Below are 25,874 nucleotides of genomic sequence, written 5' to 3'. Positions count from 1 at the left end.
CACACATGAATGCAGCGGTCTAAGGCATTGCATCTCAGTGCAAGAGGCGTCACTTAAGTCCCTGGTTCGAATCCAGGCTGTGTCACATCCAGCCGTGATTGGGAGTCCCATAGGGCGGCGCACAATTGGCCCAGCGTCGTCCTGGTTTGGCCAGGGTAGGCCGTCATTGTAAATAAAAAATGTGTTATTAACTGACTTGCCTATTTAAATAAAGGTAACACACCACACCGACCAAAAAAGTTTTTTTTCCTCATAATGCATAATTTATATCCTGTTTTTAGAAGTTCATTGCCATGTTCATGATAAAATGTTTCTGCATGGCAATCATTTGAGTCACAGTTTTGGTAATTGATTAATAAAAATCACTGAGTGAGTGAGTGAGTGAGTGAGTGAATGAGTGAGAGTAATGACACCGTAAAATAAGTCATTTGGCTCAACCAGTGTTTTTAATGTTAAAAAAACAACATCATTTTGTATCAGAAATGCAGAGAAGCTCAGTCTACAAGAGAAACATTTCATATGGTTTTCATTTGTCTTACTGAAGTTGTTGTTGAAAGTCGTTCAAAATGAGGGATCGTCCAGTGAAGATTTATTATACTGTAATGGTTTTACTTCTTTGATGTTGAATACTTGAGACCATGAATATATTCATGTTTTTACTCTTCTTTGCTTGAAATAATAGTCTGAATATTTTTTTAGGAGGTAAATTTAACAGTCAAAATGTTCACAGTTTTTGGGCCACAAACCCTGAATATGCATAGGGTACATACAAAGTGTTTCAAAATTAATATTTTACCCTGTTTTATTTTTTTTTCACTTTTGAAAATCTTATTCATCATTGACCCATACAGTAAAATACAGTATACCACCCAGCCCTAATCTATAAATTGTGTATTTCATAGATTTAATTTCTTATCTTGGGTTTTTACATGTTTGCCCCTAAATCCAATCCAATACACACACCATCAATTAAATAACTAAATAAACACATGTATTGTCGGACTGCAAGCTGAAGGGTACGACATTAGTTTTCCAACGTTGTTTCACAGAAAGAAGGCATTGGGGGAGGGGGTTTTAGTGGACTTGTTGGGGCTTCCCTTCACCACTCCGCAAAGGTACTGTTGTGATGGAATCCCTCCTCCTCCGTTCTGCTATTAGTAGAACTACTACCTAGCCTAGATCTCTGTCGCCGGGTAGATTTAACATCCCAGGGCGTGTCCAGTTCTGATTGGCTTTCATCCTTCTGTGTATGTCCATCACCTAGAGTGTGTGACCGTGGTTGTCCCGTGTGTTCATAGTTCTGTTGACTGAGATCTCCTATCCTGTTTACACTTTTAGCCCTCGAGGTCTTTCTGGTTGTTTTCCCTGACATAGGTCCACATTGGTTTTCAACTACAAGGTTGTTCTCAGTCCTGCAGTTCTGTGTAGCCTCATTCACTCTAGTGAATACTCTGCCAATCTGCTCTTTGGGAGTAGATAGAACCAATAGTTCTTTGATCGTGCAGTCAACCTCTCCACCGTTGGACCTGTTGGTAGGATGAGTTCCATCCCAAGGCTTCCCTGGACTAGGACTACCCTCAGAAGAGCCTGGGCTGACAAAGCCTACAAAGTCCCCGGTGGAACTGAAGCGGTGACCCTGGACAGGTTTCCTACGTGGGCGTCCTGTTCTGTCCTTTCTATCTAAACCACTGGTTCCCTCTCCCAGGCTCTCTGTCCCCTCCTGCTGATCTGAGGAGCCTGGGGATGGTAGGTTAGCTGGTGGCTGGTGTGTGTCGTCCCTGCCTGGAGTCTGATCTCTGGAGCCTCTCCTCTCCTCTTCCCGGCCTGGCCCGGTCCCTGTAGAGGGCGTAGGAGCAGCCTGGAAGTCTTCTGGCGGAGTGGGGCGGATGGCCTGGTGACACATGGGGCAAGTCTCCTGGACGTAGAGCCACTTACGCAGGCAGTTTCCATGGAAGAAATGTCCGCAGTACGTCAGCACGGCTGAGCTCATTTCCTGCAGAGGAAGAGATGTGTTTATTACTCAAATGAACTAACAGGAACTAACCAAACTCAAAACCCTGTCCAAGCTCTCCCAGAAATATCTTTAACCAACTCCCTGAACCAGGGCTGGTCCTGGCTGTTCTGCTGCCCCAGATAAGACAACAACAAAAAAGACGTCAAAAATAAGAATTTTCCCCAGACGTTGAAGTTACGTTATTTTATGTTCTGAATGAAAGTTGAACAGACATATTTTCCGGACGTTGAAAATACGTGTTTTCCCCAGATGTTGAAATCAGGTTCATTTTTGGTTCTGAATGACAGTTGAAACAACGTAATTTATAGAAGTCTATGTTTGGGCCAAATTAAGGCTGGCCCCGCGCATACTGGGGTGTAGCCTTACCATGTCAGCCAGCAATGGAACTTTATGAATGCCCATCCATGTGGTAGGACCCATCCATGTGGTAGGGCCCATCCATGTGGTAGGCCCCATCCATGTGGTAGGCCCCATCCATGTGGTAGGCCCCATCCATGTGGTAGACCCCATCCATGTGGTAGACCCATCCATGTGGTAGGCCCCATCCATGTGGTAGGGCCCATCCATGTGGTAGGCCCCATCCATGTGGTAGGGCCCATCCATGTGGTAGGGCCCATCCATGTGGTAGGGCCCATCCATGTGGTAGGGCCCATCCATGTGGTAGGACCCATCCATGTGGTAGGGCCCATCCATGTGGTAGGGCCCATCCATGTGGTAGGACCCATCCATGTGGTAGGACCCATCATTTGTAAAACAGGCCGTTACATTGACTGTATTAGTCCCGTTTCCTGTGACTAATCAATTTGGAGATTTAAACTCTGAATATCAGCGACCTAACTTTAACAGGAGTTATCCTGAGCCTATTTGCAATAAGAATCAATGTGTTTACACAGCAGGAAATGCAGAAAATTCTTATTTTTCGCAATGATCAGCTTGTCAAACATGTAGGGATACAAACTTGAAACCACTGATTATGATAGTTTAGCCCACGGGATGAAATTCCTGGACAGCAGTTGTGAGTGGCCCGATTGTCCATTCCATATTGTCCATTGTACTTTGACCTTGTCCTGTTTTTAGGATTTATTGGGGATATTTTTTAGTTGAATAAGCACCATTTAGGTTAGGCTATTCGATGGGAGAAACCTGCACGATGTAAAAACTCTCCGTCTCATTACAGAAAATACCACCTACTGTTTCTCTATCTGCTACATGATTTATGTTCGATAATTTTATTTTTGACTGAAAGTTGGTGAAGCGCCACAGCGATGCCTCTCTCCAACAGCACCCTGGAGAGACACGTTGGGAATGGACAAGATAAATATTTTGCTCGAGCAGCACTGCTTATCATAGGGTGGCATCAGTGCTTACCTAAAAAGCCAATATTCCACGGCTTGAGAAAAAAATTGTCATTGTTTTTGATCAGAATTATGTGAGGTTTTATGTGTTGTTGGAGGAGGAGCGTGTTGGTCACTTTAATCTCAGAAAATACCACCTTCGTCAATCTAATGAGCGGACCTGCTTTAACGAAGAAAAAAGTAACAAGAAACTATTTGGTATAAACCTGACTTATAAATTCTCTTCTTTTTTTATGGGGAGAAATTATGCATGATTGATAACATTATTGAGTTGATGGTGAATCTATTGGGGTTATTACGGTAACCTAAACATATTCACAGAACAGGTTAAAACTATTGACCAGTATAGACACCATCCCTTGACCCTGGCTGACCTGGAAGCAGATGGCCATGACCAAACATGCATAGAGATGTTTTAAATAGAACCCTATTACATTTTTAGTGCACTATTTTTGACCCAGAATAGAGTTGACATGTAGGATACATCATACAGTGTTTTATGACTGACCTGGAAGCAGATGGCACAAACGTCGTTGTGTTGCTGCAGCTGATTGGCCGTGGCCCGGGGGAGGGAGTTGATCTTCTTGGCTGCTTCCTGTCTAAGCAGGAAGCTCCTCCAGCCGGTCTGAGCTCTGAGCCACACATTGAAGTAGCAGTGTATGATGATAACTGAGGCTCCCATCCAGCTCCACTCCCCAAACAGAGATTCCCAGGTCCCGTAGGCCACCACGCAGAGGGCCACAACGAACTCCAGCACACGGCTGACTGGGGTTCACATTTACATTTTAGTCATTTAGCAGACTCTCTTACCCAGAGGGCCACAACGAACTCCAGCACGCGGCTGACTGGGATTCACATTTACATTTTAGTCATTTAGCAGACTCTCTTACCCAGAGGGCCACAACGAACTCCAGCACACGGCCGACTGGGGTTCACATTTACATTTTAGTCATTTAGCAGACTCTCTTACCCAGAGGGCCACAACGAACTCCAGCACACGGCCGACTGGGGTTCACATTTACATTTTAGTCATTTAGCAGACTCTCTTACCCAGAGGGCCTTCATCTTAACATACTGTAGCTAGGTACCAACAACCACATCTCAGTCATAGTAAGACAAACTTTCCTCAATAAAGCAGCTATTAGCAAAGTCAGAGCTAGTATAACAAAGACAAGTGTTAGGACAGGAGTCTACTGGACAGGCGGGTACAGGACAGGTAGGTACAGGACAGGTACTACAGGACAGGTAACTACAGGACAGGTGGGTACAGGACAGGTGACTACAGGACAGGTGGTACAGGACAGGTGACTACAGGACAGGTGTACAGGACAGGTAGGTACAGGACAGGTATGTACAGGACAGGTCTGTACAGGACAGGTATGTACAGGACTGGATACTACAGGACAGGTAAATACAGGACAGGTGGGTACAGGACAGGTGGGTACAGGACAGGTGACTACAGGACAGGTGACTACAGGACAGGTGACTACAGGACAGGTGACTACAGGACAGGTGGGTACAGGACAGGTGGGTACAGGACAGGTGCGACAGGACAGGTGCCTACAGGACAGGTGCCTACAGGACAGGTGGGTACAGGACAGGCGGGTACAGGACAGGCGGGTACAGGACAGGTGGGTACAGGACAGGTAAATACAGGACAGGTGAGTATAGGACAGGTGAGTACAGGACAGGTGGGTACAGGACAGGTGGATACAGGACAGGTACTACATGGCAGGTGGGTATAGGACAGGTGACTACAGGACAGGTGAGTATAGGACAGGGGGGTACAGGACAGGTAAGTACAGGACAGGTACTACAGGACAGGTAGGTACATGACAGGTATATTGTGTTACCTGCATTGACCCAATAGATGATCTCATCCAGGCTGTCTATAGGGTCACTACAGAACAGCTCAACCATGAAGAGGAAGTAGATCAGCATGGTACCTGTCACCTAGGAGACCAGACAACGACAACAAAAGTCTAGCATTCATTTCTAGACTGTGAAAAACGTGGTTTACTTCAGAGAAACAGAGCCTACTAAGAGATAACTCCTACATTTATGTGACTGAGTCTTACCTGCAGAGAGGTGAGCATGCAGCTGGAGACCAGGATGAGGAGCCAGAAGTCCATGTGGAAGAACTGGGAGATTTTATATGCCATGTATCCTGGGAACACCAGCAGGACAAGACACATACTGAGACCTCGGAAGTGTTTCCATAGACTCCTAGAGAGAGAGAGAGAGAGAGAGAGAGAGGTAGAGAGAGGCAGAGAGAGAGAGAGAGAGAGGTAGAGAGAGAGAGAGAGAGGTAAAGAGAGAGAGGTAAAGAGAGAGAGAGGTAGAGAGAGAGGTAAAGAGAGAGAGTGAGAAAGAGCCAGCGAGAGAAAGAGAGAGAGCGGCAGCGAGAGAAAGAGAGAGAGCGGCAGCGAGAGAAAGAGAGAGAGAGGCCGCGAGAGAAAGAGAGAGAGAGGCAGCGAGAGAAAGAGGCAGCGAGAGAAAGAGAGAGAGCGGCAGCGAGAGAAAGAGAGAGAGCGGCAGCGAGAGAAAGAGAGAGAGCGGCAGCAAGAGAAAGAGAGAGAGCGGCAGCGAGAGAAAGAGAGAGCGGCAGCGAGAGAAAGAGAGAGGCAGCGAGAGAAAGAGAGAGGCAGCGAGAGAGAGAGAGGCAGCGAGAGAAAGAGAGAGAGGCAGCGAGAGAAAGAGAGGCAGAGAGAGGCAGCGAGAGAAAGGGAGAGAGAGAGGCAGCGAGAGAAAGGGAGAGGGAGAGGCAGCGAGAGAAAGAGAGAGAGAGGCAGCGAGAGAAAGAGAGATAGAGACAGCGAGAGAAAGGGAGAGAGAGAGGCAGCGAGAGAAAGGGAGAGAGAGAGGCAGCGAGAGAAAGGGAGAGAGAGAGGCAGCGAGAGAAAGAGAAAGAGAGGCAGCGAGAGAAAGAGAAAGAGAGGCAGCGAGAGAAAGAGAAAGAGAGGCAGCGAAGGAGAGAAAGAGAGAGAGAGTGAGAGTTCACCACCATAGACTCCTATAGGCACAGAGAGAGAGCGAGGAAGAACATCACTGGCCTATTACCATAACTACAAGGACAGCAACCCTGAGTTAGTATAGCATGGCACTTGCAGGGTTGTGGGTTCGATTCCCACGGGGGACCAGTACGAAAAAGTACGATGTATCACTCACTACTGCTAAATGACTAAAATGTGTGGATATTGACAGATGTCACTGTTGACAGACAGGAGTCTAGATCCACTGCCGTAGGGTCACAGGAAACGGTATAAATCTGAAACTTCCATTGAACCTGTTGGCTGTGACTAGTTGTTAGCAAAAAAATCGAATCAAACTTTATTAGTCACATGCGTCGAATACAACAAGTGTAGACCTTACTGTGAAATGATTACTTACAAGCCCTTAACCAACAGTGCAGTTCAAGAAAGAGTTAAGAAAATATTTACCAAAAAAACTAAAGTCAAAAATTATAAAAAGTAACAATAAAATAACAATAATGAGGCTATATACAGGGGGTAGGGAGTCAATGTGGAGGCTATATACAGGGGGGTACCGGTACAGAGTCAATGTGGAGGCTATATACAGGGGGTACCGGTACAGAGTCAATGTGGAGGCTATATACAGGGGGTAGGGAGTCAATGTGGAGGCTATATACAGGGGGTAGGGAGTCAGTGTGGAGGCTATATACAGGGGGTAGGGAGTCAGTGTGGAGGCTATATACAGGGGGTACCGGTACAGAGTCAATGTGGAGGTTATATACAGGGGGTACCGGTACAGAGTCAATGTGGAGGTTATATACAGGGGGTACCGGTACAGAGTCAATGTGGAGGGTACAGTTTAGTCGAGGTAATTTGTACATGTACGTAGGGGTGAAGTGACCATGTAAATTGTCCGGTGGCCATTTGATTAAGTGTTCAGCAGTCTTACGGCTTGGGGGGTAGAATCTGTGTACAACGATACATACAATTTTGCAATTACAACGGTTTTGTTCCAGAACATGTGTGAATGTACCTGTTTCTAGACTCCCCCAGGGCCAGGATGATGGGGTTAGACTGTACCTGTTTCTAGACTCCCCCAGGGCCAGGATGATGGGGTTAGACTGTACCTGTTTCTAGACGCCCCCAGGGCCAGGATGATGGGGTTAGACTGTACCTGTTTCTAGACGCCCCCAGGGCCAGGATGATGGGGTTAGACTGTACCTGTTTCTAGACTCCCCCCAGGGCCAGGATGATGGGGTTAGACTGTACCTGTTTCTAGACTCCCCCCAGGGCCAGGATGATGGGGTTAGACTGTACCTGTTTCTAGACTCCCCCCAGGGCCAGGATGATGGGGTTAGACTATACCTGTTTCTAGACGCCCCCAGGGCCAGGATGATGGGGTTAGACTGTACCTGTTTCTAGACGCCCCCAGGGCCAGGATGATGGGGTTAGACTGTACCTGTTTCTAGACTCCCCCCAGGGTCAGGATGATGGGGTTAGACTGTACCTGTTTCTAGACGCCCCCAGGGCCAGGATGACGGGGTTAGACTGTACCTGTTTCTAGATGCCCCCAGGGCCAGGATGATGGGGTTAGACTGTACCTGTTTCTAGACTCCCCCCAGGGTCAGGATGATGGGGTTAGACTGTACCTGTTTCTAGACGCCCCCAGGGCCAGGATGACGGGGTTAGACTGTACCTGTTTCTAGATGCCCCCAGGGCCAGGATGATGGGGTTAGACTTTACCTGTTTCTAGACTCCCCCAGGGCCAGGATGATGGGGTTAGACTGTACCTGTTTCTAGACTCCCCCCAGTGCCAGGATGATGGGGTTAGACTGTACCTGTTTCTAGACGCCCCCCAGGGCCAGGATGATGGGGTTAGACTGTACCTGTTTCTAGACTCCCCCAGGGCCAGGATGATGGGGTTAGACTGTACCCGTTTCTAGACTCCCCCAGGGCCAGGATGATGGGGTTAGACTGTACCCGTTTCTAGACTCCCCCAGGGCCAGGATGATGGGGTTAGACTGTACCTGTTTCTAGACTCCCCCAGGGCCAGGATGATGGGGTTAGACTGTACCTGTTTCTAGACGCCCCCAGGGCCAGGATGATGGGGTTAGACTGTACCTGTTTCTAGATGCCCCCAGGGCCAGGATGATGGGGTTAGACTGTACCTGTTTCTAGACTCCCCCCAGGGCCAGGATGATGGGGTTAGACTGTACCTGTTTCTAGACTCCCCCCAGGGCCAGGATGATGGGGTTAGACTGTACCTGTTTCTAGACTCCCCCCAGGGTCAGGATGATGGGGTTAGACTGTACCTGTTTCTAGACGCCCCCAGGGCCAGGATGACGGGGTTAGACTGTACCTGTTTCTAGACGCCCCCAGGGCCAGGATGATGGGGTCTGTGATCTCTATCATGGACTGCAGAGTGGAGGTGACGACGATGAATAGGATGATACTGAGGAGGAAGGTGCGTTGCAGAGCCTGCATGTCTAAAAGACCCGTCTGAAGAGCCAGCAGCAGCAACGTTACACCCTCAGTCACACCTCTGGTGGGGGCAAGCGCACACACACACACACACACACACACACACACACACACACACACACACACACACACACACACACACACACACACACACACACACACACACACACACACACACACACACACACACACACACACACACACACACACAATAATACTTGTAATGATGCTCCTGAGAGAAATTCAACCACATAATGAAACAGAGTAAAGAAGTATTGTTGATTCTATATTCACTCTATACCAAATGGCACCCTATTCTCTATATAGTGCACTGCAAAAGAGAATAGGGCCCTGGTCAACAGTAGTGCACTATTTAGGGAATCGGGCCCTGGTCAACAGTAGTGTACTATATAGGAAATAGGGTACCATTTGGGATGCAGTCCCAGACACCTGCCTTGTGTAACCCAACCCCCAGCTCCCAACCCACCTGTGCATGACGTTGTCATTCTGTACTGCAGTGTAGCCCCCCAGGTAGAACTTGGTGAGGTTGAGAAGCCCCAGGCCCAGGTAAGACACCACAGACGTTAGGCCCAGCAGGGAGTAGGGCGTGACACAGCACTCAGAGACACTGAGGAGAGGAGAGGAGAGGAGAGGAGAGGAGAGGACAAGACAGACAGACAGACAGACAGACAGACAGACAGACAGACAGACAGACAGACAGACAGACAGACAGACAGACAGACATGTGATCATATTTTGATCTTCTGTGCCTTCAGAAAGTATTCACACCCCTTTTACACATTTGGTTGTGTTACATAGTGGGATTAAAATGGATTCAATACATAGTGGTATTAAAATGGATTCAATACATAGTGGGATTAAAATGGATTCAATACATAGTGGGATTAAAATAGATTCAATACATAGTGGTATTAAAATGGATTCAATACATAGTGGGATTAAAATGGATTCAATACATAGTGGGATTAAAATGGATCTCATTGTCATTTCGTGTCAACAATCTACACAAAATACTCTGTAATGTCAACGTGGAAGAAAAATTCAAAACTCTTTCTGGGTAAATCTCTAAGAGCTTTGCACACCTGGATTGTACAATATTTGCACATGATTCATTTTACAATCCTTTAAACTCTGTCAAGTTGGTTGTTGATCATTGCTAGACAGCCATTTCCAAGCCGATTTAAACATGCAATATTTAACTTTTTCTGGGCGACCCGACCAAATGCACATAGAAATGTGAGTTATAGATCTGTCATTCTCATTGAAAGCGAGTCTAAGAAGCGATAGATCTGTTCTGTGTGTTATAGATCAGTCTTTATCATTGAAAGCCAGTCTAAGAAGCGGTGTAGATCTGTTCTGTGTGTTATAGATCTGTCATTCTCATTGAAAGCCAGTCTAAGAAGCGGTAGATCTGTTCTATGTACGTTATTTCTATGCTTCCCGATCTTAAATTTAGTTTTCATGTCTTTTACTTTTGGTTTTGTACACCAGCTTCAAACAGCTGAAAACTAAATATTTTTTTGGGTTAAGTAAAATATATTTCACAGCGGTTTAGATGGTACAATGATTTTCTACAACATATTAGCTTTTTTTGTCACAAACTGAAATTAGGACGAACTATATTGGAGCAATATATAACTATATTGGAACTATATTGCATCTCTACGTCAAAACTGTAACTCGGCTACTCAGGAACATTCAATGTCGTCTTGGTAACCAACTCCAGTGTAGATCTGGCCTTGTGTTTTAGGTTATTGTCCTGCTGAAAGGTGAATTTCATCTCCCAATGTCTGGTGGAAAGCAGACTGAACCAGATTTTCCTCTAGTATGTTTATGTTTATCCTTAAACTCCCTAGTCAACAAACATTAATGACATCACACTTGCTCAGACCCACATGTTCCCACAATATCAACACCTAATGTTGTTTCTAATAACTTGTAAGACTCTGCCCCATATCACTTCAGATTGTGTTACGTTGTTTCTGTCTGTAGCCAGTTTTTTTTCAATAATAAATCTGTTATGTTAATGTTTGTTGAAATGTATGCATGTAAATGTTACATTGTCTATTGTTTTTGTCTATGTATGTTTGTGTTTATTGTAAAAAAAAAAAAAAGAGTGAAATAAAATATTATAAGCAAAAAAAACTCCCTTGTCCTTGCCGATGACAAGCATACCCATAACATGATACAGCCACCACCATGCTTGAAAATATGAAGAGTGGTGCTCAGTGATGTGTTGGATTTGTCCCAAACATACAGTACACGCTTTGTTTTTTTAAATCAAAATGCATTTTTTTTGGTCAAAAATGCCTTCTGGAACATTTGAACTTTCATGTGCCTTAATAACAAACTTGTATGCTATCTGTAAATAGGAATACAATTTTTAAATTACGAGCCTAGTTGGTTTAACCACAGAAAAAGGCAGGAACCTTCCCACTAGCCATGATTGGCTGAGATAATGGGTGGGCTGGCATTGCCGAGAGATGAGTTCAGATTGGACTGCCATGTAGCACGCTTCTGTCTTTCTAACGCGGCTTTTTTAAATAAAAATGTCACATAGTACAACTGCAAAAGTGTTGCTCTCCACTTTCTGGAAGACCGAGTTTTGAAATCAGCAGAATTAGAGTATGATAGCTAAGGAGATGGAGAAAATTCTGCCGTTTGATTGTCGAAAAGTCGAAAAGAGAACACACAGAAAGTTGTTTTCATTTCAAGTTAAAGCGTACTGTTAGCTCGCTAGCTAACGTTACCTGTATGATCTGTGTAGTAATATTATTTGTATATCTCAGAGCCTAGCTAGCTAACATTGAACCTGATTGGTTTGCTACCTACAGATTCATGCAGGGTAGTAACGTTATGAGTTGGGATTTTGGTTCATTGTTTAGCTAGCCAGCTAGCTACATGTCTAAACAAAAGACTCCACTATGCAAGTAACCATTTCAATAGAATGTTCATGATGTCACTACGACAACTGTCGATTGACGTAGCTGGTAAATTTGCTCTGGCTTTTTACTCCGATTTCAGAGGACTCTCGTCTGAGTGTGCCACAGCGCAGAACAACTGACACATTTTTTTTGAACGCTGAACACCCGTTGAATACGGCCGGTGTGGGTCAACGTTGGCAAAAACAAAACTGTAATTCAATTGTTGCCAGCAGCACAGTTACAGTCACCAACGCTCTGGATAACATAAAAACAGCCTAACCAGCTCTGCTAGGGCGAGTATAATGGTCAGAGTGAGCTGTTCTCTCATTTGTGTCTGGAAGTACATAGCTAGCAAGCTAGCCAACGTTAGCTTGGGTGCTTGACTACCGTTGTTAGGTCAGAACTCTCGGATCAACCCCTACTACTAGGCCAGAGCATCCAGTGACTGCCTGGCAGTGTGCGCTCTGAACGCTCCGAGAGCGAAATGCTCCGAATTTACAAACGGACAATCTGACAACGTTCTGAATTTATGAACGCCCAGAGCGCACTCTGGCACTCCAGATTGAATTTACGAACACACCCGTAGAATAAACCAGCCTTTAGTCTTGGTTGTTTAGTACATGGCATCCGATGTGAATCATTAAAGAGATGGGTGTTGCTAAAGCTTAAGAGGGTGTGAATGATGCTGAATGGGTGTAGACAAAGAAGAGCTCTCCTGTAGGTGTACCAAAACATTCAAGGGCCATTTTCTGAAAAGTGAGTTTACAAGTGCATCAACTTTCAAAGCAGAATTACTTTCCCATTTTTCCTCAACTGTAGTGTCTGATATAGCATTTTCTAGCTCCGAGTCTCTACTTTTATCCAATGGAAGAAACACAATATAAAATGTTGCTACATAAGAATGAATCGTGCCGGTCAGTCACATTTTTACTCCTGAACTTATTTAGGCTTGCCATAACAAAGGGGTTGAATACTTATTCACTCAAAGACATTTCAACTTTTCATTTTTCATAAAATTTGTATACATTTCTAAAAACATAATTCCATTTTGACATTCTGGGGTATTGTGTGTAGACCAGTGACAAAACATCTCAATTTAATACATTTTAAATTCTGGGTGTAACACAACAAAAATGTAGAAAAAAGTTAAGGGGTATGAATACTTTCTGAAGGCAATGTAGATACACATATTGGTATCATGGATCTACAGGAGACTCAATACACATTTCTACCCAGAATATGAGTGGTTGAGTTAGTGTACCAGAGAATTACATGTATCTCTAATGACTGTCCCAGTCAGGGGAAGTCTACAGAGACCATGGTGGTGGATGAGGAAACACAGCAGCCTTAGGTTTTAGGTCTAGCGTCATAAATGTATCAAGGGTTGCAGCTTTCCCAAAATTTCCAGTTGGAGGATTCCTTGAATTTTCTGCTTATTGCCTTCTGATTCTAGGAATCTTCCAACCAGGATTTCTGGAAAACCTGTGAATGTTGGGAAAGTTAGCTGAATTATGTAACCTTACATGTATCTCTATGGAGTGTACCTTGTAAGGAGGAAGAACAGCACCCCCTCATGGCTGCCTGTTGTATTGTTGGTCACAGAGTAAGAGCACAGCTGGACCACAAACAGCACAGACCAGAACACACTGAACAGCACTGGCACTGCAAACTGATTCCAAAGGGAGATAGTCACCGCCAGGAGTCTATACAGCTCTATCACCTGAGAGAGAGACATGGAGACAGAGAGAGAGAGACAGAGAGAAAGAGAGATAAAGAGAGGGAGACAGAGAGAGACAGAGAGAGAGACAAAGAGAGAGAGAGACAGAGAGAGAGAGAGAAAGAGAGAGAAACATAGAGAGACATAGAGAGAGAGACAGAGAGAGAGATAAAGAGAGGGATAAAGAGAGAGAGATATAGAGATAAAGAGAGGGATAAAGAGAGAGAGATACAGAAAGAGACAGAGAGACAGAGACAGAGAGAGAGAGAGAGAGAGAGAGAGAGAGAGAGAGAGAGAGGGAGAGAGAGAGAAAGAGAGGGATCAAATACAAATCGTAAAATCAACTATTAAGGACGACCAGAACCCACTGGATTCTCCAATTACATTGGATGAACTAAATGAGAAAAAACCAACCCTCCAACCCAAAAAGGCCTGTGGTGTTGATGGTAAACAAAATTAAATGATAAAATATACCGACCTTAAATTCCAATTGGCTATACTTAAACTCTTTAACATCATCCTCAGCTGGCATCTTCCCCAATATTTGGAACCAAGGACTGATCACCCCAATCCACAAAAATGGAGACAAATTTGACCCCAATAACTACCGGGGGATCTGCGTCAACAGCAACCTTGGAAAATCCTCTGCATTATCATTAACAGCAGACTCATACATTCCTCAGTGAAAACAATATACCGTAAATTCCGGACTATAAGCCGCAACTTTTTTCCCAGGCTTTGAACCTCGCGGCTTAAACAATGACGCGGCTAATATATGGATTTTTCCCGCTTTCAAATTTTTTTTTCTCCAAAAACCACATTCTGTGACGTGCTCAGTTTTTTGGCGGCATGAAGCTTTCATTAGACCAATGAAATTTCCGAACGGGTTAAGGTCAAACAACTTTTTTGTTTACTGTTTAGATTAAATCGAGCGCTCTCAAACTTCCCATCATTCTGATTACGGTAGTCATTTTGTCACACTCATCATGGCAAAGACATGGAGAAATGCATATGATGCAGCTTTCAAGTTGAAGGCGATTGATCTGGCTGTTGGAAAAGGAAATAGAGCTGCTGCACGGGAGCTTGGTCTTAATGAGTGAATGATAAAACGTTGGAAACAGCAGCGTGAGGAATTGACTCAGTGCAAAAAGACAACTAAAGCTAACTGCTAATTTTGTATTTTTTGTTACAAGCCGTGTTTCGTTAAAGCCTATTTATTTTTGTTACAAGCCGTGTTTCGTTAAAGCCCATTTATTTTTGTTACAAGCCGTGTTTCGTTAAAGCCTGAGTAAAGTTCATTTGTTTCAATGTACCGGTAGGCACCTGCGGCTTATAGACATGTGAGGCTTATTTATGTTCAAAATAATACTTTTTTTTTTAATTCAGTGGATGTGGCTTATATTCAGTTGCGCTTAATAGTCTGGAAATTACGGTACTGAGCAAATGTCAAATAGGCTTTTTACCAAATTACCGTACGACAGACCACGTATTCACCCTGCACACCCTAATTGACAAACAAACAAACCAAAACAAAGGCGAAGTCTTCTCATGCTTTGTTGATTTCCAAAAAGCTTTTGACTGAATTTGTCATGAGGATTTGCTATACAAATTGATGGAAAGTGGTGTTGGGGGGGAAAAACATACAATATTATAAAATCCATGTACACAAACAACAAGTGTGCGGTTAAAATTGGCAAAAAACACACACATTTCTTTCCACAGGGCCAGGGAATGAGACAGGGATGCAGCTTAAGCCCCCCCCCCCCTCTTCAACATACAGTACCAGTCAAAAGTGAGACTATTATTTGTATTTCAACAGGACAATGACCCAACACACCTCCAGGCTGTGTAAGGGCTATTTCACCAAGAAAGAAAGTGATGGAGTGCTGCATCAGATGCCCTGGCGTCCACAACCCACCCGACCTCAACCCACCCGACCTTTGCCTTAACTCAGCTCACTGGTCACGATTACAACACCCACCCGTAGCACGTGCTCCAGCAGGTATATCTCACTGGTCATCCCCAAAGACAACACCTCCTTTGGCCGCCTTTCCTTCCAGTTCTCTGCTGCCAATGACTGGAACAAATTGCAAAAATCACTGAAGCTGGAGACTTATATTTCCCTCACTAACTTTAAACATCAGTTATCTGAGCAGCTAACCGATCGCTGCAGCTGTACATAGTCCATCTGTAAATAGCCCACACAATCTACCTACCTCATCCCCATATTGTTTTTATGTATTTTGCTGCTCTTTTGCACACCAGTATCACTACTTACACACCATCATCTGCTCATCTATCACTCCAGTGTTAATTTGCTAAATTGTAATTACTTTGCTACTATGGCCTATTTATTGCCTTACCTCCTCACGCCATTTGCACACACTGTATATAGACTTTCTTTTTTTCTATTGTGTTATTTGTACGATATTTGTACGCTTGTTTACTCCATGTGTAACACTGTGTTGTTGTTTGTGTCGCACTGCTTTGCTTTATCCTGGCCAGGTGCAGTTGTAAATGAGAACTTGTTCTCAACTAGCCTACCTGGTTAAATAAAGGTGAAATGAAAATAAAATTGAGATGGTTTGGGATGAGTTGGCCCGCAGAGTGAAGGAAAAGCAGCCAACAAGTGCTCAGCATATGTGGGAACTCTTTCAAGACTGTTGGAAAAGCATTCCAGGTGAAGCTGGTTGAGAGAATGCCAAGTGTGAGCAAAGCTGTCATCAAGGCAAAGGGTGGCTACTTTGAAGAAACACTTTTTTTGGTTCAATCACCACCTTCCGGAGACACCTGAAACCCCACCTCTTTAAGGAATACCTAGGATAGGATAAAGTAATCCTTCTAACCCCCCCCCCCCTTAAAAGATTTAGATGCACTATTGTAAAGTGGTTGTTCCACTGGATATCATAAGGTGAATGCACCAATTTGTAAGTCGCTCTGGATAAGAGCGTCTGCTAAATGACTTAAATGTAATGTAAATGTAAATGTTCCTACATGATTCCATATGTGTTATTTCATAGTTTTGATGTCTTCACTATTACTCTACAATGTAGAGTAATAGTGAAGAAGGCCTATAGGTTCACCTCTATAGGTGAACCACTGAAGGCCAATAGGTTCACCACTGAAGGCCTATAGGTTCACCACTGAAGGCCTATAGGTTCACCACTGAAGGCCTATAGGTTCACCACTGAAGGCCTATAGGTTCACCACTGAAGGTCTATAGGTTCACCACTGGAGGTCCATAGGTTCACCACTGGAGGTCTATAGGTTCACCACTGAAGGTCTATAGGTTCACCACTGAAGGTCTATAGGTTCACCACTGAAGGCCTATAGGTTCACCACTGAAGGCCTATAGGTTCACCACTGAAGGCCTATAGGTTCACCACTGAAGGTCTATAGGTTCACCACTGAAGGCCTATTGGTTCACCACTGAAGGTCTATAGGTTTACCACTGAAGGCCTATTGGTTCACCACTGAAGGTCTATAGGTTCACACACTGGAGGTCTATAGGTTCACACACTGGAGGTCTATAGGTTCACCACTGAAGGTCTATAGGTTCACACACTGAAGGTCTATAGGGTCACACACTGAAGGTCTATAGGTTCACCACTGAAGGTCTATAGGTTCACCACTGAAGGCCTATAGGTTCACTGACACAAGACCGAGTAGAGATGTATCGGACACACGATATTGAGGTCTCGTACCACAACACTGAAGACAAAGAAATAATGAATGCTGATGACTTAGTGATCTTGTCACCAACAGAACAGGGGCTACAACAAAGCCTGTCCTAACTAGAACAGTATTGTAAGGACTGGGCACTATCCATTAATATGATGAGAAAACTAAGTGATGATCTTTCAGAAACAGTCCAGATCTCAGGAAAGTAGATACTATACCATTTTACCCTCGGAGGAACAACCCTGGAACAACCCTGGAAGAAACAACCCTGGAAGGAACAACCCTGGAAGAAACAACCCTGGAAGAAACAACCCTGGAAGAAACAACCCTGGAAGAAACAACCCTGAAACACACTACTAACATTACCAGTCAGACTAGAAACAACCCTGGTTTTGTTATATACAGTTGAAGTCTGAAGTTTACATACATTTAGGTTGGAGTCATTAAAACTAATTTTTCAACCACTCCACAAATTTCTTGTTAACAAACTATAGTTTTTGGAAAGTCGGTTAGGACATCTACTTTGTGCATGACACAAGTCATTTTTCCAACAATTGTTTACAGACAGATTATTTCACTTATAATTCACTGTATCACAATTCCAGTGGGTCAGAAGTTTACATACACTAAGTTGACTGTGCCTTTAAACAGCTTGGAAAATTCCAGAAAATTATGTCATGGCTTTAGAAGCTTCTGATAGGCTAATTAACATAATTTGAGTCAATTGGGGGTGTACCTGTGGATGTATTTCAAGGCCTACCTTCAAACTCAGTGTCTCTTTGCTTGACATCATGGGAAAATTGAAAGAAATCAGCCAAGACCTCAGAAAAAAAATTGTAGACCTCCACAAGTCTGGTTCGTACTTGGGAGCAATTTCCAAACGCCTGAAGGTACCACGTTCATCTGTACAAACAATAGTACGCAAGTATAAACATCATGGGACCACGCAACTCTCATACTGCTCAGGAAGGAGACGCGTTCTGTCTCCTAGAGATGAACGTACTTTGGTGCGAAAAGTGCAAATCAATCCCAGAACAACAGCAAAGGACTTTGTGAAGATGCTGTAGGAAACAGGTACAAAAGTATCTATATCCACAGTAAAACGAGTCCTATATCGATATAACCTGAAAGGCCGCTCAACAAGGAAGAAGCCACTGCTCCAAAACCGGCATAAAAAAAGCCAGACTACGGTTTGCAACTGCACATGGGGACAAAGATCGTACTTTTTGGAGAAATGTCTTCTGGTCTGATGAAAAAAAATAGAATTGTAAACTTCCGACTTCAACTGTATATATACTTTTTTGTACTATATGTTTGTTGCTCAAACAGTTTTCATTTATGTAATACTTCACATACAGTTCATTTGGAAAGTATTCAGACCCCTTGACTTTTTCCACATTTTGTTACGTTACAGATTTATTCTAAAACGGATTAAATTAAAATAAATTCTCATCAATCTACACACAATACCCCATAATGACAAAAAAATAAATGTTTTGCAAATGTATTAATAATTTAAAAAAACTGAAATATCACATCTTTATAAGTATTCAGACCCTTTACTCAGTACTTTTTTTTAAGCACCTTTGGCAGTGATTACAGCCTCCGGTCTTCTTGGGTATGACGCTACAAGCTTGGCACACCTGTATTTGGGGAGTCTCTCCCATTCCTCTCTGCAGATTGTCTCAAGCTCTGTCAGGTTGGATTGGGAGCGTTGCTGCACTGCTGTTTTCAGGTCTCTCCAAAGATGTTGTGGTGGCTAATTTCTGTATTACCAAATGAGGAGAGTTACAAACTTCACACACCAGTCAGAGTTATACTTAAACTACATCTTTAACAATAAGAGCTTTGCATTAGCACTTGACTTTCAACGATTCGCCATTTCTAATGACCCTTTGAGTGTTGAACACAATTGCTACTGAGATCTTTTATAGCAAAGATCCACCCCCCCTTTGACATGACAAACCACAGATATTTAGGAACTGTTCACAAAGAAAGACTGTTTACTTTAGAGAGGAGTATCTACAGCCAGATAGCATTCGCTATAAATTATCATTCAGTTTGGTCCCTAAAACGAGGTTTCTAATCTCGTTCCTCGTACTTCATAGTACAAAAACACCAACTCATCCAATGGCATAACTCAATTGTCAACTCTAGATACTCCCATATCAAGTAAACCCCCTCCTGACTCCACTCCTGGACAAGCTCACTGAGGGGAGTGACTTGCGCACAGACATTGTGGAGACAAGTAATTGGTTCCTCATTAATCACGCCATCCCTTCACATGGTTTAGAATAGGTAAAGACACATTCACATATGAAGACAATGTTCCATTCTGTCCTCTTCCCTTTCTGATATTCCGCATAGCACCAGGGATATGTGAAAGACAAGCCTGACCTCTCCCCTCTCTGGGCCCCAAGTGACTGAGCCCCAGCTGAGGGAAGAAGTGCAACTGCCAACACCAGAGTCCAAAGGGATACATTCTAATAACAAGTATATCACATAAGCATATTATGCAGATAAGACATGTTAATTATCTATGTTACCCAACTAATTCTGATTCATCCGCCACAATGTTCGATCGGGTTCAAGTCTGGCTGGGCCACTCAAGGACATTCAGAGACTTGTCCCGAACCCACTCCTGCGTTGTCTTGGCTGTGTGCTTAGGGTTGTTGTCCTGTTGGAAGGTGAACCTTCGCCCCAGTCTGAGGTCCTGAGCGCTCTGGAGCAAGTTTTCATCAAGGATCTCTCTGTACTTTGCTCCGTTCATCTTTCCCAGGATACTGACTAGTCTCCCAGTCCCTGCCGCTGAAAAACATCCCCACAGCATGATGCTGCCACCACCATGCTTCACCGTAGTGATGGTGTCAGGTTTCCTCCAGACGCGACACTTGGCATTCAGGCCAGATAGTTCAATCTTGGTTTCCTCAGACCAGAGAATCTTGTTTCTCATGGTCTGAGAGTCTTTAGGTGCCTTTTGGCAAACTCCATGCGGGCTGTCATGTGCCTTTTACTGAGGAGTGGCTTCCGTCTGGCCACTCTACCATAAAGGCCTGATTGGTGGAGTGCTGCAGAGATGGTTGTCCTTCTGGAAGGTTCTCCCATCTCTACAGAGGAACTCTGGAGCTCTGTCAGAGTGACCATCGGGTTCTTGGTCACCTCCCTCACCATGGCCCTTCTCTCCCGATTGCTTAGTTTGCACTGTCAACTGTGGGACCTTCTATAGACAGGTGTGTGCCTTTCCAAATCATGTCCAATCAATTGAATTTACCACAGGTGGACTTCAATCAAGTTGTAGAAACATCTCAAGGATGATCAATAGAAACAGGATGCACCTGAGCTCAATTTCAAGGCTCATATCAAAGGGTCTGAATACTTATGTAAATAAGGTATTGGTTTTTAATTTTTAATACATTTGCTAAAATTTCTAAAAACCTGTTTTCGCTTTGTCATTATGGGGTATTATGTGTAGATTGCTGAGGATTTTTTTTATTTCTTTTAATCCATTTTAGAATAAGGTTGTAACATAACAAAATGTGTAAAAAGTCAAGGGGTATGAATACTTTGTGAAGGCACTGTACATTGAGAGAGAGAGAGAGAGAGAGAGAGAGAGAGAGAGAGAGAGAGAGAGAGAGAGAGAGAGAGAGAGAGAGAGAGAGAGAGAGGAGACAGAGAGAGAGAGAGAGAAACAGATAGGTAGAGAGAGAAACAGAGAGAGAGAGCGAGAGGAATAACGCGAGTGGGTTAGTAAGAGAGAGAGAAACAGAAGGAGAGGATATCACTGTGGTGAATGGGTTACAGAGAAACAGATAGGTAGAGAGAGAAACAGATAGGTAGAGAGAGAAACAGATAGGTAGAGAGAGAAACAGATAGGTAGAGAGAGAAACAAATAGGTAGAGAGAGAGAAACAAATAGGTAGAGAGAGAGAAACAAATAGGTAGAGAGAGAGAAACAGATAGGTAGAGAGAGAGAAACAGATAGGTAGAGAGAGAGAAACAGATAGGTAGAGAGAGAGAAACAGATAGGTAGAGAGAGAGAAACAGATAGGTAGAGAGAGAGAAACAGATAGGTAGAGAGAGAAACAGATAGGTAGAGAGAGAGAAACAGAAGGAGAGGATCTCACTGTGGTGAATGGGTTACAGTACGGTACCTCCAGTTGAAGCAGCTCAGAGTAGGCTGCCCTGGCCAGCCGGTACGGCACGAACAGATTGGACAGGAGGAACATGGCCACACCTATTCCAGTCAGGACCGTGGAGAAGGAGTTGACCAAAAGCAGGGTGTCGTGGGGCATGGCACAGAGACGGGCCAATAGGGGCAGAAGGTGGGCAGAGAACAGCCACACCTTCCTGGTCTTCATGAGGAAGGCACACAACGTACTCAATATGACCTGACCTACACACAGAGGGGCACATAAACACAAACCAACGAGGGAGAGAGCGAGAGAGAGAGAGAGAGAGAGAGAGAGAGAGAGAGAGATACAGAGACGGAGAGAGAGACAGAGAGAGACAGAGAGAGAGAGACAGAGAGAGAGACAGAGAGAGAGACAGAGAGAGAGAGAGACAGAGAGATACAGAGAGATACAGAGACACAGAAACAGATTTAAAAAATGGCTATATTATGGTTTGTACAGTGAGTTAGCCAGTCATAACTATTGGAAAACAAAGGGATATAGTGCAAGTGTGTGTGTCTTACTAGTCAGGGAAGAGACAAAGAGGTTGAAGGCCTGAGAGTCAGTGTGTCTTACTAGTCAGGGAAGAGACAAAGTGGTTGAAGGCCTGAGAGTCAGTGTGTCTTACTAGTCAGGGAAGAGACAAAGAGGTTGAAGGCCTGAGAGTCAGTGTGTGTCTTACTAGTCAGGGAAGAGACAAAGAGGTTGAAGGCCTGAGAGTCAGTGTGTCTTACTAGTCAGGGAAGAGACAAAGTGGTTGAAGGCCTGAGAGTCAGTGTGTGTCTTACTAGTCAGGGAAGAGACAAAGCGGTTGAAGGCCTGAGAGTCAGTGTGTGACTTACTAGTCAGGGAAGAGACAAAGCGGTTGAAGGCCTGAGAGTCGAGGTACAGGGCTCCATCATACCCATACTGCACCTCTCCATGGACATAGTCCCTGTGGAAAACACATCAACGATCACTCACCATGTCAACAACAGCAAGGGGAAAACATCTTTCATATCTGGTTTTATAAAGATGGACAACGAGGAAAAAGACGTACGGACTGTCATAGAAGATGTCACACTCCGTATAGCTATAGAAAATCTATTTGCATTCTGGGAAGTGTAGTTGTTCTCATAAGATTGACCCAAGACGTACAGACTGTCATAGAAGATGTCACACTCCGTACAGCTATAGAAAATCTATTTGCATTCTGGGAAGTGTAGTTATTCTCATAAGATTGACCCAAGACGTACAGACTGTCATAGAAGATGTCACACTCCGTATAGCTATAGAAAATCTATTTGCATTCTGGGAAGTGTAGTTGTTCTCATAAGATTGACCCAAGACGTACAGACTGTCATAGAAGTTGTCACACTCCGTACAGCTATAGAAAATCTATTTGCATTGTGGCGTGTCTGGGAAGAACTGTGAAATTATAACAGGAGTGTTAGCTGTTAGTCCTCAGTAAACGTCAGCCATTTTGAGGTTTTGTGATTAACTAGTCTCTCCTAATAACAGCCTTAGCTGATTTTATTCTGTGTTGCTGAAATCTATCTTCATGGTTTTATGGCAATGTCTGAAAGTGTAGACACTCACTTGGAGATGTGGTGTCCAACGTAAAAGAGCAGAGTGGTGAGGATGTGGAGGTAGAGCTTGATGATGTGTCTCAATGGTAAAACCAACACCACCGCGTTGATCACATGACCTGGAGGAGGACAGAGACAACAGCACTGATAGTGGTATTCACACACACACACACACACACACACACACACACACACACACACACACACACACACACACACACACACCCCCATACACAACACACACACACACCCATACACACACACACACACCCATACACACACACACACACACCCATACACAACACACACAACACACACACACACCCACCCATACACACAACACACCCATACACAACACACATGCACACCCACCCATACACACCCACCCATCCATACACACACACACCCACCCATACACACCCACCCATCCATACACACACACACACCCATACACCCACCCATCCATACACACACACACCCATACACACCCATCCATACACACACACACACACCCATACACAACACACACACACATACACACACAACACACACACACACCCATACACAACACACACACACACCCATACACAACACACACACCCATACACAACACACACACACGCACACACCCACCCATACACGCACACACACACACCCATACACAACACACATGCACACCCACCAATACACACCCACCCATACACACCCACCCACCCATCCATACACACACACACACACACCCATACACACACACACCCATACACAACACACACGCACACCCATACACAACACACCCACCCATACACACACACGCACACCCACCCACCCATACACACACCCATACACACACCCATACACACACAGGTGGGTATAATTTGTGGAACGTTCCAAAAACGTTGTAAAATACAAGGTTGCCAACAAGCAACGCATACAAAGTAGCATGATCAATTCACCTAGCTAACTAGCTGCCGAATAGGCATCAACTCACCACGTAGCTTATTCTTAATGTTTGTCCACAGGCTACCAGACTGAGAAGACATTTTTCGGGAATAAACGTTGATGAGTGAAAAACTTAATGAAATGGCCCACTCTCGACCCAGTATTTTATTCTGCCGGCTATACAACTTTTCCACAGGGTCTTCAACTGCGTTGTTTGTTGGCTACCTTGCTATTTACAAAGTTTTTGGAACAGATTCCTGTTGGAACATTCCAACAACAACAAAACATGTGCAACGTTGCAAAACGTTTTGCCACATTTGGCTTGCAACGCCAGGATAGAGGGTTGGATTCCCGAGACCACGCATACGTAAAATGGATGCACACATGACTAAGTTGCTTTGGATAAAAGAGTCTGCTAAATGGCATATATTACTACCAACAGAAAATGTTTCTCAACAAAACTAGAGTTTCCATTGGGCAAATTCAGGTATGTCCCTCCCTGTTTTGTTCCACTTGGTTCTGTTTAGTTGCTAGTGAATACAGCCCTGGTATCCTCTACAGTGAAATGGTGTGTTTCAGGAAAGATAACACAAATGGTTAAAGTCACGTTGGAGAAATCTGTGATGATATGGTAATGGTTCTGTCTCAAATGGCACCCTATTTCCTATATAGTGCATTACTGTTGACCAGGGCCCTATTCCCTATATAGTACACTACTGTTGACCAGGGCCCTATTCCCTATATAGTGCACTACTTCTGAACAGAGCCCTAGGGTGCTATTTGGGACATAGATGACATGTTTGAATGTTACCTAGGTAATACAGGTTCCAGATAATATATTTGTATTTGAAGAGCATGTCTTCGTTCTTCGCCCTGAGGTGCTCTGTGAAGCTATCAATGTCACATTTATAGAGCAAGTCCAGTACCAGGATGCATGGCACCCTCAGAACAATGTTGGCAACGTCTTCCAAACGAGGCATCTTGAGATAAATTAGTCCCCTTTTGGCGTGGTAGAAAAATGTTGGTGAGCAGAATGCTTTTGTCACATGGTTAGATCCATGGATGCTCTCCTAGATGAGTAGGAAGAGAGGCAGGTAGATGTCTGTCCATCTGACTGGTCCCTCTTAATGATCGGTTATTCACCTGCCACACACACACACACACACACACACACACACACACACACACACACACACAATACCATTGACATTTACTGACATGATCAACACCAAAGTTGACAACAACAAAATAAAACTATCAATCTGTCTACCAATGACCGCCGTCCTACTGGTGAAATATATTAGTTGGCTTTTTAAAGGCGACGGTCTTGTTTTCTGCCACAAGTATCCACATTACATAATGGGACTATTGACATTGAGGGTGTACAACCCGAAGTGACCCTTGATAAGTTAACTGCATTTACGTTATACGTTCCTTAGTATGCCAAGGTTGTCAGCCAACTACATCTCAACTGTTTGGGGTCTATTTATGTTGGAGGACAACAGCTAAACCACAGCATTTTAAATTGTAGCTAGCTAGAACCAGATGTTATTAGAACATGCTAAGACGCTAGCATTCTTAGCTAGCGACATTTGATTCTGATATCACGATTCTGTCATAGTGGCAACATTTCAACAACAAACCAAAAACAATTGGTGTACCGGTTGTAGAAACCACGAACGATATCCAAACGAAACGCATAAGATATCGTAAATGAAGCTAATAATATCCTTCTGGCAGTATGTTGTAAATGAAAATGGACAGTTACCTAGCTAGAGTTGTTATGGTTTTCTAAACCGTCGCTTGCGTTGCCATTTCCGGATAATACGTCATTTCGCCGACGATGCAGTAGTTTGCAGCAATGAGATTTTTTAAAAACATTTTTACTAAATTAGATGTCTCACTTTTAACATTAAAAGTCAATCATTGAAGTAAAGCTATAATCAAATAAGACAACCTCCGAAATCGGAATAAAATATAAATAAAATAATGCAACAATGCTCTATTTCTCGCGTGTGCGCTCTTTTTTTTTTT

At 43.9% G+C, this 25,874-nt stretch overlaps 1 protein-coding gene across 2 annotated transcripts; it reads right to left on the bottom strand.

Annotated features, from left to right (window-relative positions):
- Positions 1-424: 424 nt before the first annotated feature.
- On the bottom strand, positions 425-25,807 carry LOC106611571 (RING finger protein 145). Of its 2 annotated transcripts, none has more exons than XM_045723782.1 (12): positions 25,609-25,807; positions 24,652-24,983; positions 22,912-23,020; positions 22,176-22,267; positions 21,316-21,557; positions 13,312-13,487; positions 9,310-9,450; positions 8,701-8,883; positions 5,448-5,595; positions 5,223-5,322; positions 3,878-4,134; positions 425-1,993 (listed from the first exon to the last, which is right to left on the bottom strand). In XM_045723782.1, exons 2-12 carry the CDS (start codon positions 24,818-24,820, stop codon positions 1,100-1,102), a joined length of 2,511 nt encoding a protein of 836 aa, XP_045579738.1. In that variant the 5' UTR covers positions 24,821-24,983; positions 25,609-25,807; the 3' UTR covers positions 425-1,099. The 2 variants fall into 2 exon arrangements, with proteins under 2 accessions (XP_045579738.1, XP_045579739.1); XM_045723783.1 differs by having other exon boundaries at positions 25,502-25,653.
- Between the last annotated feature and the right edge of the window lie 67 nt (positions 25,808-25,874).

Source organism: Salmo salar, chromosome ssa09 (assembly GCF_905237065.1).
Source record: "Salmo salar chromosome ssa09, Ssal_v3.1, whole genome shotgun sequence".
Lineage (NCBI taxonomy): Eukaryota > Metazoa > Chordata > Actinopteri > Salmoniformes > Salmonidae > Salmo > Salmo salar.
The sequence above is the reverse complement of the archived record's forward strand: the minus strand, read 5'-3'. Positions and strand labels throughout refer to the sequence as shown.